This window comes from Fragaria vesca, unplaced genomic scaffold (assembly GCF_000184155.1).
Source record: "Fragaria vesca subsp. vesca unplaced genomic scaffold, FraVesHawaii_1.0 scf0513155, whole genome shotgun sequence".
NCBI lineage: Eukaryota > Viridiplantae > Streptophyta > Magnoliopsida > Rosales > Rosaceae > Fragaria > Fragaria vesca.
Window position 1 is genome coordinate 269,593 of NW_004443447.1, and position 21,516 is coordinate 291,108.

The 21,516-nt window shown below is 37.8% G+C and overlaps 1 protein-coding gene and 2 non-coding genes across 3 annotated transcripts; 1 reads left to right on the forward strand and 2 right to left on the reverse strand.

Moving 5' to 3' along the window:
- Positions 1 to 6,244: 6,244 nt before the first annotated feature.
- Positions 6,245 to 8,506, reverse strand: LOC101310573. Its single transcript, XR_185508.1, has 6 exons — positions 8,343 to 8,506; positions 8,201 to 8,268; positions 7,800 to 7,855; positions 6,817 to 7,411; positions 6,649 to 6,690; positions 6,245 to 6,459 (listed from the first exon to the last, which is right to left on the reverse strand). It is a non-coding gene; the product is annotated as an uncharacterized LOC101310573 (transcript).
- A 3,109-nt stretch (positions 8,507 to 11,615) lies between these two features.
- On the reverse strand, positions 11,616 to 12,342 carry LOC101310773. Its single transcript, XR_185509.1, has 2 exons — positions 12,097 to 12,342; positions 11,616 to 12,001 (listed from the first exon to the last, which is right to left on the reverse strand). It is a non-coding gene; the product is annotated as an uncharacterized LOC101310773 (transcript).
- A 6,005-nt stretch (positions 12,343 to 18,347) lies between these two features.
- LOC101292958 (uncharacterized mitochondrial protein AtMg00810-like) lies at positions 18,348 to 19,452 on the forward strand. Its single transcript, XM_004309911.1, has 2 exons — positions 18,348 to 18,870; positions 19,256 to 19,452. Exons 1-2 carry the CDS (start codon positions 18,348 to 18,350, stop codon positions 19,450 to 19,452), a joined length of 720 nt encoding a protein of 239 aa, XP_004309959.1.
- The last annotated feature ends 2,064 nt before the right edge of the window (positions 19,453 to 21,516 follow it).

A 21,516-nucleotide genomic window follows, 5' to 3' on the forward strand; every position in this document is an offset into this window, starting at 1 on the left:
AATCCTGCGGGGTCCACCTGAAATGAAAATTTACCGAAAATTCGGCATAATCTACCTTGAAAATGGACAACCCTTACCTGAAAAATTCTAGATAAACACTTCTATATCAACCATCCATCCTCAACTCCTGGAGCCTTCCTGCTCCCCAAGTAAATCACGTCTCTCAATATAACAATTTCTCATCCAAAATAATTCCACAACCAACAACAGACAATTAATAATTTACTACTGGACTTTCAGAGCATATATAAAAATGAACGAAAAACAATGAATAAAGAATGAGCGGAAGCAGCCTCTGACTATTCATCGACTCCATGTACGCTCGACCTCAAATAACTTAGCCTACAAACTAGGCATTTAAAAACCAAATGGCCCAAGGGAAAGTAATTTTAAAACGTTAGAGTGAGTAGACAAAAGTAAATTAAATAATTTAACAAAACATGATTTATATACTTTCCCACATTTCAAGTTTAAAACTTAGCTGCACGCAACTTTGATAATCCAAATAACTTTAAATCCAGAATACCATAAAAATAGACAAACCAGATACAGAAATCTCATAAGAAGAGATAAACCAGCCCCGCTGGTTAATCAATTATATAACTGAGAAAAAAATAAAATAAGAGGAAGAGTTATCACCATGTAAGAGGAGCCTCTCAAGCTCGGGTCGGTTCCTCCCAAGCTATAATAGCGTCACACTAGCAATAAATAATAATATCCGATCGGTGCCTCCCAGGCTATAGTAGCGTCGCACGCTAAGCGCTCGACTCACCTGTGGTGAGGACCGCTAATAATAAAGGCTAGTTAGTAATGAAATATGAGCGACCCTATATTATGGTGACTAAAAACATACGAACTCACTTAAATCCATTAAACTTCCCAAAATCATACGAATGGTACGGTTGGGAACCGTACCTGAAAATTTTCATAAGAAATTAAAATAATACTCATTGATATGTCTCACGTCAATATATTCTCAAATCGATAATCAAAAGCGAGATTTAATTATCAAGTATAAATTGTAATTAATTTTTCAATCCGAAAATACTCGCTGAACATATTCTTAATGTCAAGGTCGATAATCCACAATTAAACAAGAAAGTTATAAATAGAGAATTACCGAAAATCCTATTTTCGGAAATCTTTATAAATTTCAAAGTCCACAATAAAACAATCATAATGAAATCTGGAATTTATAGAAAAAATATCCAAACTCAAATATCAAATTAATAATCCGAGCTCAAATCCATAAATCATGACCAACCATTAATCAATGCTTCAAACTCAAATAATTTGCAAGATCATCTCATAAGCCGAAATTATAATATAAGCTCGGAAAATAAAATGATAAATTATAAAATCTTGCATGCATATTTATTTAAAACCAAAATGTCCACTCACAAATTTAGGCATAAGCCTGACGATATCCGAATCGCCACTCAAGCGAGGTTCCCTTCGTATCCTGGCACAATAATCATGCTTAGAACCAAACTTCAATTTCAGAAAATAAATACTTAAATATAAACACCAAAACTCTTCTGCTTAACTCACTACCCTTACTAGGGTTAAGCTCACCGGATTCCCACCAAACTCCACCACAACCTTAATTCATCAATTCTACCATTCTAGAATAAATACCAAGGAAATCCAACGGCCGGATTTTCATTTTAACAACCGCCAAAATTCTCAAACTTAACCAAAACTCTTCTAAAAATTCCAAACTTCACATCATTAAACTCCTCTCATTAAAAAAAAACTCAAAAACATGAAAAACTACCCCTAAGCGGCAGCGGCAGCGGCCGGCAGACAAACTCCGACGATCTCCAATGGCTACCAAATTTTGACACAATTTCCTCTCAACATTCTAAACAACTTTCATAACTACCACAATAACCAATTCCAAGCTTAAACATGTCAATCGAATCAAAACACCAAAAATCCCAAATTCAAAATCCTAGAATTTCAAAACTTCAAATCTCCTTACCTATTGAGATAGGTTGAATCCTTTTGAGGGTTTGCTAGAGCTTCAAGACGAGACCGGCGGCTCCGATTTTGGTGGCCGAAAAAGGAAGTTCCGGCAACAACACCTCCACGGCACAACCGCGACTTCATGGCGGCGCGACACCACCGGCCAGCTACCTAGATCGACGGAGGATGGTTCAAGCTTCATTTTAATACCCACCTTGCCGCCTAACTCGGCCAGACGGCGGCAAACAGCGGTTGGAAATTTGCGGGTCAGGAGAGATGCGGGGAGAGGAGAGAGAAGGAGGAAGTAATTTTTTCTGGTTTCTACCTTTTGACTTTCTACCTTAAAACCTTTTTATACCCACATTCCGAAATAGTAAATTTCGTTTTTAGACCATAACTTCTTCATACGAACTTCATTTTAAGCGTGTCGCGTGTCCACGAACTCTGTTTAACGTCCTCTATGACTTTCATGAAGAAAGTTTTCCCAAATTTTAGACGAAGGAAAAAGTCAACTTTTGGAGCCTTAAATAGTAAACGGTTACTCAAAACGGTAAAAGGTCAAAGTAACCCAAAAGTAAATAACCGTAAATTGACTTAAGAATCGGGATGTGACAATTCTCCCCTCCTTAAAAAAATTTCATCCTCGAAATTTCAAATCATAAAAGGGGGGTGAAGGTTATTGCCTTTCACCTTAGACTCCAATAAACGCTAAGCTAAATCATCCCACCATCAATGCTCTTCAAACTTTCTTCTATCACAAATTACACCTTTTCACTTGTGGAAACAATTAAATTCTTTTCCACTTACATTGGCACATCATAACGGATCCGGATCTGGATCCGGATCCTCTCCTAATAAGCTTCTCCTAATATTTCCTAATAAGATGATCTCAGTCGTCCAATTTTAACCAACGGCCAAAATGCTCCTACTCTACTCAAAAGCTATTTTCTCTCTAGAAATCAATTTTTGGCCATCTCTCCAAACCCAGAACGAAGACGGCTTCCTTCTAGAGTTCCTGATTTGGACGAAAGCTACCCTCAATGGGTGAAGCAGTAGAAAATTAAGGCTCCCCAAAAAAAATCATCCTTCATTAATCCTCATGAATGATTGAATTGAAAAGTTTTGATTTGTATTTGGGTGTTCATGAGGTTGAAAAAATAGAGCAGAATCTTGATCTTGTTCATTAATGGAGTATCAGTAAATCTCATACTTCTCTACAAATCATGGATTTCACTACCCAAATCCGAAGCCAATCCCTTCACCAAGCTTAAGTGAATTGCGAGAGTGGCATTGGGTTTATTTTTCTGGGTTAACATCCAAATTTTCGTTTGTGAACTTGTGGGTTGGATTTGTCCTTTATGAATCCTAACTTTTTTTTTTTTTTTTGGGTTGTAAATCGTTGTTATGGATATTGACATTAGAAGTTTGATTAACTTGAGAAGTCCAGGGAAAGAGATAGATGTTGTGAAGGACTCTCGTTATGAGCTCAGGAAGAGTGAGAAAGATGGCTTTTGAGTAGGGTAGGAGCATCTTGGCCCTTGGTTAAAATTGAACAGCCGATCGTCTTATTAAGGAAATATTAGGAGAGGCTTATTAGGAGAGGATCCGGATCCCATCATAACTTATCTATCAAACCCCAGGTGTGAGCATATGCTTTAACAAATCTCAAACTCAGGATCAACTGAAATACTCCGACAACGTTCCACATGACACCACTCACATAATACACTCTGCTCCTTGACTTACCTTCCACTAATTGAATGGCTTGCCCAATTATAATTACTTATGATACACAACCCTAAATCACAGGAACGACTTTGACTTTCGCCAAGTCAAAACGGTCAATAAACTTTGTAATTTACAACACCAACTTACTTTCGTCACCAATTAATCAAAATAAAACTCAATCGTTCGCATCAAATAGGACTTTCACCACCTATATGATTGGCCTCATGTCACACCCCGGTCCCGGAGTCGGCGGGTTTTAAGCACCGGACGTTGTTTTCGAAGCGTGAACGAGTGTTACAAAGCGGAATAAAACAAAACCACTATCTTCTAAGCTCGTCGGCTACCCTTTTTCCTAGCTTGGTCAAATCTAAGGACTTCTTTGCAAAAAAATATTAGAGATGGGTGGGTGAGCATAACCACGCGCTCAGTGAGTAGACCAATGTAATATGCCGCAAAGCCATGTCATTTTACACACGCTATAAAATACGTATATCGTATACACATCACTTCAAGCAATTCATCACATCACACAATCCCTTCTTATTGGATATCCTTCAATTTAATGATTCCCACGGGAACCTAATGACCTTCGTGTCATATACCTCTGTGTGTCATATCCTTATTTCGGCATAACCAATCAAGAAGTTCACATGTTTCATGACTAGTCAAACAATGGATCCAACACATACATATATATAAACTCCACATATTTGTAAATAGACATGCTTTACTCGAAAATAGAGAGATATTTCGAAACCCACCACGAATACCAATCGTAAACCGAGCCACCTAAAACGAGCCATCTAGGAATCACCGTTGGATCTACCTCAAACTTCTAGGATAGGAAGAGGTCATCAAGACGAACCCGTAGCACTTCGCGGATTCAGAATCGGAGTTACGGATCAAAAGTTCTGATCCGCTGAAGTTTTAGTTGTAGCTCTAGAGAGAGAAAATGTGTAGAGAGATAGAGTAAAGAGAAGCTGAACGATCAGCTTATATATAGGCTGAGTTAACCGACATGAAAGAGTCGGTTGGAATGGTTGGCCAATCGCAGGGCGCCACTTGTCAAAATGCAAGACTCCTCTTCTTTATGCAACACATATGTGCCACATGGCACTCTCTGATTTGTCCATTTCATGGTCACATGACACATGTGATGCAGCTAGAACAAGCTCTCCACTTGCAACGTGGGTCAGCTGGGCTGACTTAGTCTCTAAGTAAAAGAAAAAGGCCAATGGAAATGAGCCACGTTATTATCTCCGATAAGTTTCGACGGAATTTTTGAAAAATCTTTAAAAATAGCTTGGGAGCCTGAAAAATACACTGAAAAATACGGCGAACTCGTGACGACCTTTATTTTCTATTTCTAAGAAGAAAATAATTTTTAAGAAATTTTAAAAATCAAGATGTTACACCTCAATCGTTATGCTAATCGGCGATTATCTCCCTTGTCGTAATTTATCGCCAAATTACGCTAAGTATGCTGGAACAAAACCTTAACAAGAAACGATATCATAAAGCCTTGCTCGAAACTAGTAATTGACAATTTACTTGCCCTAATTAAAAGATATATATACTCAATTTGACATGTCGAGAGCAAGTTGATCAAAACAACCATTCGTTTCTTTTCTAACTTCTCACTCAAAATAGTTATTAATTACCCACATTTTTTATTCGGCCGACTTCTTAAGGATAATAAGCCAGTAACATGACCCTCCAATAAAGAAATCAGATTCTCCAATTAAACAAATTCAATTGTCTCTTGTAATACCCAATTCTTATTTATCAAAGCAACATTTCGTCTCTAGTATCATTCACATAATCATGACTCAAGTGGCACATCCAAATTAGCCTAGTCTATTGTCAAACCAAGTTTCTAACGAAAGTCACAATAAACACTCCAGTATTGTCAACCAAAGTTCATTTCCCACACAATGAGATACCACAAAATCAGCTACACATTTTAATCTCAGCTATATATATATACATATATTCCAAATGCCCATGACCTTACCATTCTTCTTATCCCATTGGCCAAACAGGCTGCTGCTCATTCCTCACCACCATGACTTAATATACCTAATAGCAGCAACAACCACTATTCACTACTACAAAAATAACATCAGACCACGGCCAAAAAACGTCGTCTGATTGTTCAAGCTACCGTTGTTTTTTGCGTGGCGTCTGATGCATCGTAGAAACGTCGTCTGATTACTGTCGACATATTATTTGTCAATGACATACTCTCGCACCACGTTTACTCTGAGTAACAGTTGTGTGATTGTTAGTCATACAATGTTTGTTATTAGAACTATTATCTGTTATAGATTCAGAAGTCGGTTTTAATAGAATTTTTCGGTTTGATTTCTTTCCAATTATATATATATATATGTATATATATATTATTATTTATTTTGCTATTATCCAGTTTTATATTTAGAAAAAATATAATTTAAATAAAAATAAATATTCAATACACATTAATTTCAATCCCATTATATGTACACATAAGGTGATGGCCTATAAAATATATCCTCTTTTTTTTCGTCAAACAAGTAACATTTCCCAAATATTCATACAAAAATTTAGTGCATTTGTTCATTCCAAGCATCAAAACTAAATCTCTTTCATCTAACACTGCCTTAGAAACTATATGCAGTCCTTTTGATGTCATGTCTTCAGCCCTTGACATCTTTTGGTTCTTTGACATGTTTGAGTAGGCTAGGAATATCAATTCATTGGCTGTTCTTATAGCTCCATTGTCTGTTTCAGTAACCAAGAAAGAGAACTTATATTAGACAAAGTGGTAGGAGAGCGTTTTGTTCACCAATGCCCAGCATACTTGCATTAAATCAAAACTCACTGCACAAAGTAAACACTAAGGCCACAAATGACATCAAACATAGCAAATGACACGTACTAATATCTAAGAGTGTAAGAGAAATAGATTACCACATAGTACTTCAAGCATGGAGAAATGGTTCTGCATAGAAGCTGCATGTAACACATAAGAACACCAGAAAATAAACATTATTGGCAATGAAAACAAAAGGCCACAAACTTAAGAGAAAGGTAGATAGCAAATGATAGGGCAGTAGGAAATTCACATTAATTAGTTACCTGAGAAGCCTAATGCTCTATAACACTACCAAGGTTCCACTTTATTTAGCAATTAACTTGGACAAGTAGATAAATGGCAGAGAGGTTAAGGCCACCTCAGCATTGCAGAAAATGTACAGAGGATCCATTACTTGAAGCTACTAATGACCATACTTCAGAAACTCCCACTCATTGTAATCTGGAATGGGAAGACAAACCATTGAAGCTCTTTTCTTCTTCGTGGTTTATTTCTGTACTAATTCAAACTATAATTGAATCTCATTGATCACATCCATTGGACCAAGCAAACATACAGTAATAAGCAGCAACCAATAGTTACACTATATACTAAATCCGCTTGTGTAATTTCAAATTTCAGCTCTATCTCTATATATTTGGCAAATAAATGACAGAGAAAGGTAAAATGCAATGTTTGAAGATTTTATGTACAATGAGCAAAGAATTATTAAATATCTCAGGAAGCCAAAAAAAATGCTGCAATAAAAAGAAGGCCTGTAATGTTGCAATGAATAAAGGACGTGCAATTGTCTATTCTCGGGAAGCAAAATGCAATGTTGCAACCAAAGTACTTAGTAATTCTTTGCAGAATGTATTCCTGCACAAAAGAAACACATGCATACAGAGCATATCAGTCCATACCACCTAAGAATAAATAAATTTTTTGCCGGAAATTTAATCATCTTCAATCAAATTCGGATTTTATAATCAGTCTTTTATGACTATGAATGGGCTATTGCTATTTGAAGTTGCACAACATGAAAGTGAACAATAAACACAGTTAACAAAAGTGAACTCAAAACATGTACACATACCCATTCACAATTGGCTGTAATCCTGTAAATCATATTACACTTCTTTTGAGTTGTTTTCACTTTGAAAAAAGGTCTTTGGTTTACCTAAAGCTAACGGTGTTTGTAATCCATTTGACTATATAGCAAAGAATACTCATATCAGAATTAATGATAAGAGGGAAAAGATCAGACCTTCATGTATAGAACTTCAATTTCTGTCATATGAATATCCCAGCCAGGTTGTCTGCCTGAGATAGTAATAGAACAAAAAATACAGCTAGTTTTCAATTAAATATGTAGTTATGTATGTAGATAATGGTAATAATAACAATAATAACAAAAAAGGGAGAACATCAAGATTGGAGCATACACTGACACGCAGAAAAAATGAAGAACTTGTCATGAAGAACAACTATCCATCAAAAAGCAGTAACCCAGAAAACCCAAAAAAGAACTACAATCCTTCTAACACAAAACCTAGAAAGCCTTACTACCCAAAACCCAGCAACAGATCTAGTGAAACCCTAAAACTCGAATACCCAAAACCCAAATCCCAAATCCCAAAACCCAGCAATTTTGATTCCAACAATTACCTTGAGAGAAATAATCGTCAGAAAATCAAAGCTCCAAATCGTATTGTTGTTGTCTCATTCATTGTCACCTGCATCAAAATCGAATCGAAATCGAAATCGAAATCGAAATCGATTTATGAGAGAGGTTACGGCTAGGACTTACCGGGCTCGAGACGAATCTAAAGAGAGGCTTGGGCTAGGTCAGGCAATGCCGACAGCTTCCTCGTCGTCTCCGTTGAGGTAGACGAGGCTGAGAGAGATGTGGGTTGAGAGAGAGAGAGAGAGAGATGTGGTTTTAGGTTTTGGGTTGAGTCACTTGAGTGTGTGTGTTTTTGGTTGAATGTGTCGAGAGCTGTCGAGGCTTTGCGAGTGTGTTTATGTTGAGACTTGAGAATGCAATAATAAGGTTTGGGTTTTTGAAGACATTCATTTCGACAGCCAATCACACAACGAAAAAATTATAAATATGGTCTGATGCCCGAAATTTTAAGTTTTGACATTCCCTCCATCAAGTTTGATGTTCCCTCCTACAAGTTTGGGGATTAATTTTGGAGATTGTTGGAGAGAAATTGTCAAGACCCATCCCGAATTTTACCCTTAAACCCGGAGTAAATCCTGCAGGAACCACCTCCAAGGAAGATAGTACCGAAAAATTTGGCATAACCTTCTTTTAAAATGGACAACCTTTCCTAAAGAAAACCTGCAAACACTCCCAAAATTTTCAATCAAACCTTAACTTTTGGAGCCTACGTGCTCCCCAAATACAACCACCACAAAAAATAATAATAAAACATCTTCCAAATCAACACAACCTCAACATAAATATCCAACTAATAAAATACGACATCTTTAGAATATTCCAAAATATTAAACAATGCCTTAGCACACAACCAAACTAATAACATTATCCTTCAGGTAATCAGAGCTGCTAACTAGAGGAAGTAAGAAAATGTTGGTAGGTTAAACAAGTAACCTACTAATGAAAAATTGTGGAAATATGGGTGACTATGCCTCGCCTCCTACTAGTTTCAACCCGAACTCTGCAGACTGAGCATTTTAAAACAAAGGGCTCAGGGGAAGACATTTGAAACCGTTAGAGTGAGTGGACAAAAATAAATTAATAAATATTTATGCATTCCCAATTTGAATTTCATAGAAAAATATACTGCATGCGGTAGCTCAAAAGTTCTCAACTCAACGATTGGCAATTTCATGACTAGCTCCGGCTAGTCTCCAAACTTAACAAAAATAAAGCCTCTCAAGCTAAATTATATATAAATATATATATATATGTATGTATTTATACTCGTCATACTCCTTGTACGAATTCTATGAAGGAATAAGCAAAAATAGAAATTCATACAAACGCTCTTGCGTCTAACGCTCACGTCACACCATAATGGAATTTTTCCTCATTATGGCGGAAAAGCACGAGTGTATATACGTGTGGACTCCCTATATGAAAACCTATATGAACCAGAAAAGAAAGTAGTTTTCATATAGGGCTACTACGCTTGTGTCTAACACTCACGTCACGCAATAATGGAATTTTACCTCATTATGACGGATCAAGCACGTATGGCTAGCTAGCATTTATATATACATATTATCCTCATAAACATCCAATAAACATATCCTCCGAAAATCTCATTTTCGGGAAACTCTCCAAAGGAGGAAAATTGCCAAAAATCCAAGGAAGAAATAAATCTCAGCAAAAGAAATAAATGATCAACAAAATAATTCATCGCATACTTTTCAATTAAAATAAAGGTCCACTCACAAATTACTGTCAGGACCCACCCCGAATTTCACCCTGAAACCCGAAGTAAATCCTACGGGGACCACCTCTAAGGAAAGTTTACCGAAAAATCGGCATAACCTCCCTTAAAAATGGACAACCCTTTCTAATAAAACTTGCATACACTTCTGATAAACCAATTCCAACCTTAAACTCCTGGAGCCTTCGTGCTCCCCAAATCACAACATCTCCCAATTTATTTACTAACTCTAACAATTTAATCTCATAATCAACAACCACAGTTCAGAGCAACTCTATTTGAAAGGAGATAAACTAGAAATATAATGAGCGGAAGCTATACTATTGACTATGCCGCTTCTCTATGTACGTCCGACCCCAACTAGGCTAACCTGCACACTAGGCATTTTTAAAACGAAGAGCCCAGGGGAAAACATTTGAGACCGTTAGAGTGAGTGGACAAAAATAAAATTAAGGAATAAAATATTTATGTTTCCCCAAATCAATTTCCAAGGAAAATCGAATGCATGCTGCAAGCGGTAAAACTTTTATCTCATAAATATCAAGCCTCTCAGGCTCTATAATATATGTATATATTTACACACGTCCATACTCCCTATATAAATTCATAGGTTTATATAGGGCTACTATGCTAGTGTCCAACGCTCATGTCACACCTTAATGCAGTGCTACACTACGCCATTAAGGGGGACAGACGGGTGTATAAATATGTGTCTATACCCCCTATATGAATTAAACACTCATATAGGGCTACTACGCTCACGTCCAACGCTCACGTCACACCATAATGCGGCTATATGCTACACCATTAAGGTGGACAGACACATAGGGCTAGCTAGCTTTTATATACATACTCTCTCATAAATACATATTTATATCCACCGAAAATCCCATTTTCGGTAACTCTCCAAGAGAAATAAAAATCGTCAAAATTAAAATGACGTCAAAATGTTCTACAACATTAATTGTTCATACATGAACTATAGCATGCATATTATTTAAAATAAAAGTCCACTCACAGTACTAAGCCTAAGCCTTCCAATGCCCGGAATACTCCTCGAGCGCTGCCTCCAACTACTCACAATCTAGAGTCAATCCCACGTCTAATGATAAACAGCAGAGTAAATCGATCAAACCGGATTCCGAAATAATCATTGACTCGACTTCTTCCTAGCTTGATTAAAATTCCCTAGGTTGACCAAGATTGACCAATTGATTTAAATGTTATTTTTTTAACCAATTTCACATCCAGAACTCATTTTGCTCAAGTTCCGTAACCTCAACTTGGAAACAAGTTCTCATTGAAATTCCAAGCCTATAGTGTGACAACCAAACTATTTCACCATTTTGTCAAGTAATAAATTAAACGCAAAGTCACTAAGGACACCCATAGTATAATTTAGCTCATTTAAAAATCAAACTAGACTCAAGCTCATTCTCTACTTAATACTTTTAAACAAGCTGCAAATACCAACGACTTCACAGTTTCCCTACTATCCCACTTCACAATATGCTTAGACTTCAAATCACAAATTTTAAACTCCAACATCAAATTCCTCTTAAGGCATTAATAACATTTATCAGACTCAAAACTACCTTAACGACTCTCAGCTGGATACGCTGCCTCGCCAGAACCTTTCGCCGGATTCAGACGACTGACCAGAATATTGTACCGGAATCCGGCCCTTTGCCAGAAATTGGCCATGACCTCCCTGCAATCTTCAAAGCACCAAGTTCTCGACAACAACAACCAAAACAACCGGATCAACACCTCAACAACCAACAACAACACAGAACTTCACAGCAGCTAAAACACGAAGATTACCTTCAATCTACCCCCTAATTATGAGTCCAGCAGCTCCTCCTTGTCGGCAGCAGCTTCTCGTCAGAAACTAGGTTCGGGTTTTGCTCGACAGAGCAGCAGCAACACCTCAAATCTCCACACACGTTCGCCTTGGCCTCTTGATGCTCAACAGGTCATCGGGAAGGAGATGAGAGTCACCGGGAAGCCTTATCGGCTTCAGCTGCAGCCACTTACCGGAAAACTTCAACATCCAGAGGAAGGGACCATTCGAGTTAGGGCTCGAATTAATGGAAGAGCACACCAACTTTTGAAGAAAGAGAGGAAGAGAAGACTCACCATGGCCTTAGAGGGTCGCATCGCTGCCTGAGCTTGCCGGAATTCTTCAGATTCTGATGAACACAATTGTGTTCTTCCGCTTCGATCTCTTCCTTGTGTGGATGCCATTCGGATTTGAGGGTCGGGTTTGGAAATAAGGGTGGAGATGATCCATTTTAGACTGGTGAGGCGGCGGCTTGTGGTCGGCGACGGCTGGAATCGCGACGGAGCTAGGCTGGAGCAGCGGAGAGAGAGAGAAAGAAGGAAGAGAGAGACGGAGCTTGGGTCAACGCCCCTTGTGGCTTTTGACCGAAGTCAACACTGCTTTCCCCTTTATAATTGAACCAATGGCCAAGATCAAAACCCTAGTTGATCAAATGGCCCATATTAAAAGTTATATCCTAATTTCAGAAAAATTAATCCTAGTACCAAACCTTCGATAAAATGTAGAAAAAATAACTCGAAGCTCTGACAAATAATCTAAAGGCACCGTTGAACCCATGTCGACACATACTACAACATCGTGCCCTTAAAAGAGGAATTTAACATTTTGAGAGAAAGGAAAGAAAAAAAACAAAAACTCGACAATAAACTCGAGTGTTAAATTACCAAATTACCGAGCACGGTTAAATTCATCAGTAACTCGTGGAAGACCTAGTAAATAGGTAAAATTGGGTCCGGAATGTTACAAGGCCTAAGCCTGATGACTCTCCGAGGCTTCTTCTGCTAGGGCCTCCTCTCATCCTGTTCCTAATATATAATTAATTTCCCACTAAAAATCTAATAATTAAACAAAATGGGCAAAATTAAACGTGAGCCTCCCACACACTCATCATTGCCCAACTTCGCCATTCTTAACTCAAAATGGCTCAAACTTCACCGAACAAACCGGCAGCCCTAACTCAACCTTCCACAGGTTAATGGCTTAAATCCTTCGGCTGGATTCTACATTATTCAACAGCCAAAAATACCACTTCAGAAATTCATAAACCTATCCAAAACTCATCCAAAAATTCCATAATTCACTTCAATAAACTCCCCTTAATATTCCAAATTTAAAAACATTAAAATCTCCCAACCGGTGGCGGCGGCGGCGCCAACCCCGCCGGCAGCGGCGGCAGGAGGCCGATTCCGGCAACCTCCAATTCTTACCAAATTTTAACAGTAGCTTCTTTTCCACTCCCTCTACAATTTTCCTAACTAGCACAAACCCAAAATCCAAAGAACTTCCACCTCAAATTTCTCCTTACCTGAAGAGAACCGGAGTGAGCCCTTTGGAGGGGTTGCTGCACGGAAGGAGGGCTACAAAACGAGCTAAGGATCACCGCTTTGGTGGCCAGAGGAGGGAGCTCCGGCGAGTGAACCACCACGGCTTCTTGCCGTGATAACTTGCGATTGCCGGCGGGAGAGGGGCTGTCACCAACTCAGGGCTGGAGAGGGAAGGACAGGGGTCCAAACGAGACTGGTCCGGCGGCAAGAGCTAGAGAAGAACTGGAAACGGGAAAAGTCGGGAGAGGTCGAGAGGAAGAGAAGAAAAAGAGAAGAGGAAGAGAAGAAAAAAGAGAAGGGAAGAATGGTGTTTGGGCCTCACACCAACCCGGTCCAACACACAATTATACCCAACTCCACAAAAGTACCTAGCAGCCGATACTGAGAGCGAAGCTGGTAGCCCTGCTGTAGTTTCTTTGAGTACTCCCTAACCATATATGCGATAAATTCTTCTCAACTTCCCCCAAAACAATTTCAAATATGTCAAATAAATCATATAGAATTAGTTGGTGCATATAGGTACTTGTTCCATACATAAGGTCTCTCATTGAGTCATCAACATAAAAACCAAGTATGGTTTCACTAACATTAAAGCTAGCCATTGAACACATAAAGTATAAAACTTTATTACTAACAAACACAAAGTGTGTAACATTATAAGAGAAGACCAACAAGCAATAGAAATTGCTACTAGGAGCAAACTAAAATTATTAAAAGAATGGCAGAAATATAGATGACTTACAGTAGAAACTCAGAGCCACAACTAAAAAGCATAAGCTGTACTAATCTACATTTTAAGACAATGCAAAAACTAAAGCAATTACCTGCAATAAGAGAATCCAATATTCAAAATTGAAATCCTGCAACCAAAAATAAAATAAAAAATTCAATCTTGCAACCATATAAATCAGTTGAAGCAACTGTAAGTAAATTTATATATACAACTCAACATGCATGAGTATGTAAAATCACAGAGAAACATTAAACCCCCTACTTAAACAGACATGACCATAATATCTAAGATTAGGACGAGTTCCTATAATATATTGGCAATATTGAAGGGTATGGAAAGTATGGTTGTTATCTTGTAGTTGAATTTAGCATGGTTGTGATTGTGTTACAGTCATTGTAAAGCATGTGCTCTACTGTGCAGCATGGCTTTACCTTCTACTGTAGCAACATGGCTGTGATTGTGTCTCTACTGTTACAGTCATTGTAAAACATGGCTTTACCTTCTACTGTAGCAGCATGGTTGTGATCAAGTCCTTTGCTCCATACTTTGTGTGTTTATACAAGTATGGAGCTGTGTACTTGATATAATTAGTTTTAGTTTTCTTTACTTCTCTTTCTTGTATAAATACCCTCACATGTAAAGCATTCATGCTTAATACATTGAGAAGAAAATTGTTCCATCTGTTTAAGTTTTTCTTTATGGTATCAGAGCAGGAACTTTAGTGTCCTGTTTCTGTTCATCTTTCTCTTCTTTTATTGTGAGATTTTGTATTGTTGTCTTCCTTTACATGACTAAAGAAAGTTCAACATCTGGGATTAATCCTTTTTCTGAAAATAGAACCAGTTCAACCATATCTGGTGTTTCTGAGGTTGAGGGAAATCCCAACCTACGGTTATGTTCAGTTTTACTTACTGAATATAACTACTTCTCTTGGTCTAAAGCTGTCACTTTAGCTCTTGGAGGAAAGTCTAAGCTTGGCTTTGTCAATGGTGTTATACCGATGCCAGAAATCAACTCAGCCACTTATGATGCTTGGTTGTGTAAAGATCAGCTTGTCATGTCTTGGCTCCTCAATTCTATGGAGCCTAAGATTGCTGAGATTTTCAACTATTCAGAGTCTTCCATGCATCTTTGGAAAAATGTTAATGAGATGTATGGAAATCAAAATAACTCTGCTCGAGTCTTTCAGCTCAAGAAAGACATTGCTAGTCTTCAACAAGAAGAGAAGTCATTTGTTCAATTTTTTGGGAGTTTGACAATCATGTGGAATGAGTTAGATATTTATCGATCTCATACTAGAGATGTCACTATTTTATCTAAGAGAGCAGAAGAAGACAAGATATTTCAATTGCTTGCCAATTTGAGTGCTGATTATGAAGATTTGAGAAGTCATATTCTCATGAATCCAGACCTGCCTTCTTTCAAGAGTGTGTGTGCCACAGTTCAGAGAGAAGAGCTTCGAAGGAAAATGATGAAGTTGGAGGTCACAACCAATCTTGCAGACTCAAGAGCTTATGCCTCAAACCACAAATCTCAAGAGGAAAGAGCTTACAAAGGAAAGCGCCCAGATCTGAAGTGCAGTCACTGCAGCAGCATTGGACGCAGTGGTATAGGTCACACAAGAGAAAGGTGTTGGATTCTTCATCCAGAATTGAAGCTAAAGTTTCAAAGAGATAACAAAAGCACACTGCAAAGCTGGAGCAGCAATCCTCACAAAGCAAACCTGGTTGCTACTGCTAATGCTTCATCATTTGATGGTCTTTTGGACTTCACTGCTAATCCAGCTGCATTAATAAATGAATTTACAGTATATCTACAACAAAAGCAGGTGAAGAATGAGGCAGAAACTAGAGCACACAATCACACTGCATTACTTGGAAAGTTTGCAGGCTTTCTAGCTGAAGCTGAGAATGTGCATGATAGTGAAATTCCAGGTATCTTGAAAGCTTTTAAAACTGCACTTGATGTGAACTTTGAGCATGATTATTGGGTTATAGATTCTGGAGCCACAGATCACATGACAAATCATATAAAACACTTGCATGATTTTGAGAAAGTATCATCTCATGTGTCTGTAGCTAATGGTAAGGGTGCTTCTGTGTTAGGAAAAGGGAAATAATAATTTTTTTTTTTCAAATCACATCAAGTCTGATGCCTTATATATCCCTTCATTTCCTTTCCAATTGTTATTTGTGGAAAAAATCACAAAAAGTCTAAATTGTCTAGCCATATTCTCTCCTTACAATGTGATATTTCAGGATATCACCACCAAGAAGAAGATTGGTGAAGGGTTCTTCCTAGATGGCCTTTATTACCTTTCAAAGAAGTCCAAGGCTCTTCAAGTTAGTTCTAGTAGTGTTCCAGATCACCATCTTTGGCATCAATGTTTATCTCACCCCTCAGAAAAAGTGTTGTCCATTTTGTTTCCAACTCTGAGCCATGATAGCAAGCAATGTGAAGTGTGTCATCTCTCCAAATTCTCCAGATTACCTTTCCCTTCCTCTGTGTCTAGAGCTAGTAATCCATTTGGAATCATACATTCAGATATTTGGGGTCCTATTCTAGAATCCTTTAACGGATATCGATATTTTGTAACTTTTGTGGATGATTTTACAAGGATTACATGGCTGTATCTTTTGAAACACAAGAGTGACATTTTTTATGTGTTTAAAAAAATTTACAACCTTGTTAGCACTCAAAATTCTTCCAAAATTCAAATTTTGTGATCTGATAATGGCTCTGAATATATGTCTCATAACATGTCTCATTTTTTGAACTCTAATGGAATTGTTCATCAAACAAGTTGTGCTGGCACACCACAACAAAATGGAATTGCAGAACGGAAAAATAGAGACTTGCTTGAGAAAACCAGAGCCATAATGTTTCATGCTTACGTGCCTAAGAAATTTTGGTCGCAAGCTGTTCTTATTGCAACCTATCTTATTAATAGACTCCCAAGTAGAGTCTTGAACTCAAAGTCACCTTATGAAGTTTTGAAGGGCAGGAAGATTGAGTTATCACATTTGAGAGTTTTTGGCTGTGTGTGTTACATTCATATTCAAGCTATTCATCGAGGCAAGTTGGATCCTAGAGCTGAAAAGTGACTTCTTGGGGTACTCTACCACTCATAAAGGGTACAAATGTTACAGTCCAAACACCAGAAAAATCATTGTCTCAAGAGATGTTAGATTTGATGAATCTGTTACTTATTTTTCAAAGAAACTTGATTCTACTGGTCAGGGGGAGTGTTTTCAAGATCTATTTCCCTTACCTAATGTTTTTGTTGATATTGAAGGGAGTTTAACTCCTACTATTTCTATGCCTACCTCAGATCAAGGCTCTCATGATAATCTCTTGAATCATGAGGTTGATAATGAACCTCATGAACCATAAGAATCTCCATTGGTGGATCCAGCTGCTCAAGATGATCATATTTCTCCAGTTCATCCTAGAAGATATCCAACTAGAGAGCGAAATCCTCCGGATAGGCTGGGTGACTTTGTTGCTTACAAGGTTAAAAAGCTATCATCCTCACATTCTGCTTACTTGAGTGCTATTGATAATGCTAATGAGCCTCAAGATTTTTATAAAGCTAATTAACATGAAGTGTGGAAGCAGGCTATGAAAGAAGAGTTGCATGCTCTTGATGAAAATAAAACTTGGAGCGTTGTCAAACTTCCAAAAGGAAAGAAAGCAGTGGGAAGTAGGTGGATTTATAAAACCAAGTTCCATTCTAATGGAACCATTGAAAGGCACAAAGCTCGGTTGGTTGCTAGGGGATTCACACAAACCTATGAGGTGGATTACAAGGAAACTTTTGCACCAGTTGCAAAAATGAACACAGTGAGGGTACTATTATCTGTTGCTGTAAATCAATCCTGGCCTCTACATCAAATGGATGTAAAGAATGCGTTTCTGCATGGGGAGCTTCAAGAGGAAGTGTACATGAAGCTTCCCCCTGGTCATCCTCAAGCAAATGATCCAGACATGGTCTGCAAGCTACACAAGGCAATTTATGGCCTAAAGTAGTCACCTCGAGCCTGGTATGCAAAACTAAGCTCAGTTCTTGAAGAAGTTGGTTTTTGCAGAAGCAATGCTGATTCTTCTCTCTTTGTTCGAAATGGAACTCATGGAAAGCTAGTTGTTCTTATCTATGTTGATGACTTAATAATCACTGGTGATCATATAGATGAGATCAAGTCTCTTAAGCAAGCTCTCCAAACCAAGTTTGCTATGAAGGATCTTGGCTCTCTAAAATATTTTTTTGGCAATGGCTGCTTCTCAAAAAGGTCTCTTCCTGAATCAAAGAAAGTATGTGCTGGATTTGTTGGAAGAAGCAAAAGTCATAGAGTGCAAACCAGCTCGCACACTTCTTGATAGTAAGCTTCAATTCGATACCAAGGGAGAATCTCTTGAAAGCTTGAGTTACTACCAAAGATTAGTTGGAAAACTCATTTACCTCACAATTACTAGACCTGATATCTCTTACGCAGTGAGCATTGTCAGTCAATTTATGCATGCTCCTACAGTTGGTCACTTGAACATTGTCAAGCGCATCCTTAGATATCTCAAAGGTTTTGCTGGAAGGGGTATTTTGCTCAAGAAAAATGGTCACACAGATATAATGGGGTATGCAGATGCAGACTGGGCTGGTAATGCTCTTGATAGAAAAAGCACCACAGGTTTCTGCATTTTTGTTGGTGGCAATCTTGTCACTTGGAGGAGTAAAAAGCAAAGTGTTGTTGCTAGATCCAGCGCAGAGGCTGAATATCGAGCCATGGCATCCTCAGCATGTGAGTTGATTTAGCTCAAAGGTCTTCTATTTGATCTAGGATTTCCTTGTGACAAACCAATGTCTCTTTTTAATGACAACCAAGCAGCTATGCACATTGCTTCTAATCTAGTATTTCATGAGCGCACTAAGCATATTGAAGTTGATTGTCACTACATCCGAGCTCAAGTCCAATCCCAAGTGATTGAAACTCATTATGTCAGAAGTGAGGACCAACTGGTTGATATCTTCACCAAATCTCTCACTGCTGCACACTTCCAGAAAATTCTCAACAAGCTTGGTTCAATCAATCCGCTTGAACCAGCTTGAGGGGGAGTATTGAAGGGTATGGAGAGTATGGTTGTTATCTTGTAGTTGAATTTAGCATGGTTGTGATTGTGTTACAGTCATTGTAAAGCATGTGCTCTACTGTGCAGCATGGCTTTGCCTTCTACTGTGGCAACATGGCTGTGATTGTGTTTCTACTATTACAGTCATTGTAAAGCATGGCTTTACCTTCTATTGTAGCAGCATGGTTGTGATCAAGTCCTTTGCTCCATACTTTGTGTGCTTATACAAGTATGGAGCTGTGTACTTGATATAATTAGTTTTAGTTTTCTTACTTCTCTTTCTTGTATAAATACCCTGACATGTAAAGCATTCATACTTAATACATTGAGAAGAAAATTGTTCCATCTGTTTAAGTTTTTCTTTAGGCAACAATCACAATATCCAAATCATATGGAAATTTGAACCAAGCAAGTAGTCCAACAACTATTCAGAGACGCACCTCAATTAGAAAGCAATCGGATCACAGCTATTATATATATGTTGCATTAGAATAGCCAAAGGCATCAAAAGATTCAAAACCAATAGTAGCCAGCTTTTATCTATGCTAAATGAGAAACAAATCTGACATTCCTATTTCACACAATGACAAAACAATTGACTGTCGAACTCAAAAAGATAGACTTGTTATCTGAACATAGGTCATACAAAAGCAAAATGTAATAGAACATGGAGAGTCACTACTACAGATTTGTCAACACACAACGGTGGAACACCATTGTGTGACTATAGGTTTTCCGTTGTATATCTCGGGCTTGTCTGATTGAATCTTCAGACAAGTGTGAAAATCACCGTTGTGTGATCACATTTTGCTTAACAGTTCAATACTTTCGTTGTATAAGTCGTTGATCAATGCCATACGCGGCATTCGCGGTATCGACAAGTCCACTCAGACAACAACCAATAAAACATTTTCGTTGTATTTTTACCCTTTCAGACAACTGTTGGTTTTTATTTCTACCGTTGTGTGTTTTTCAGTAAGCTACAACGGTTTATTCCCTATTTTTACTGTTGTGTGACGTTGAATAACCTACAACTGAAATATTTGGACCGTTGTATCACACAATAGATATAGCATTCTGCTTTCTTGATTGATGAGAATCATACAACAGTTGCATTTTCATGTGGACAGACTTTGTTGTCCAAGTTTTACACACACAAACATCACAAAAGAAACTGCTGAACAAATTGACTGATACCATAAAACATTGCATTTCAGCTTCCATATATATCATTCAAGCTTCCACAAACAACATTATAGCTGAATAATAAACTCAAAACAAGCAACTAGTTAAGCTCCTAGATAGTCTTACATGTCCAAAAGCATTCCAACATGAGAAATGCACAAAGTACGTACTACCATATAGCTGTTCCGAATATATAGAAACACCAAGTTCAAAAGCAAAGTACTACCACATACATATAGAAAGCACCAAGTTCACCAAAATAGACCAGATCATGCACCCTACAAGTATTTGCTGATGATGAACTTTGCCCACTCATTCCTTAACACATCCAAATCATCTTGGGTGTAGACAAGTTTGCTTCTCCTGTCCCACTGAAAAACATAATGCTAAAGTTAGACATGAACATGACATTATCCCGAAAATCTGATTCCCAACACAAACACAAATAGTAGTTGATATGAGATACATCTATGATATGAGATATCAAATAGTAGTTCAAATTTCTAAAGAGTAAAGAAGGGTAACACAAATCTTTGCTCACTTTTAGTCTAACATATCAATGATATGAGATACATCTAGCAAATGCAATGATATTAACGTACCAATGAATGCAAACTCTATCAAATAATCCATATATACAATCTGCTCATCCATAAAAGAAAACCATGTGTATATTGAAGGATACTGTTTGTCCTCATTAGCAAGCAGTTGGTTTAGTTGAGTTCCTTCTTTTCTGAAGGATACTGTCTTGGCAGAAGGCTTCGACCACCAAGAAAACCTACAATAAGTTTCACATTTCAGAGCAGCCAAATGCATGACAATTCTAGAACTAACAGGACACTCTCCCAAAACTAAAGATGGACTCCAAAAGAATATTCTTAGCCGTAGAAGTTGAATTCTAGCTAGCTACAACTAATATTTAACAGAACACAAACACCATTCCAATGTAGAGAATACTATTGAGTAAGAGGATTACCCTAAGAAAGGCAACTCCAACAGGTGAATTGAGCCAATCAAGGATCATGCATCCTGCAAATGGTTCAATATGAGGTATTAAAATATGAAGATAATTAAATGTGCGTTTCAGTCAATCAGATAGGGAGGGTCATTTGATGACATACACAAGTCCTCTG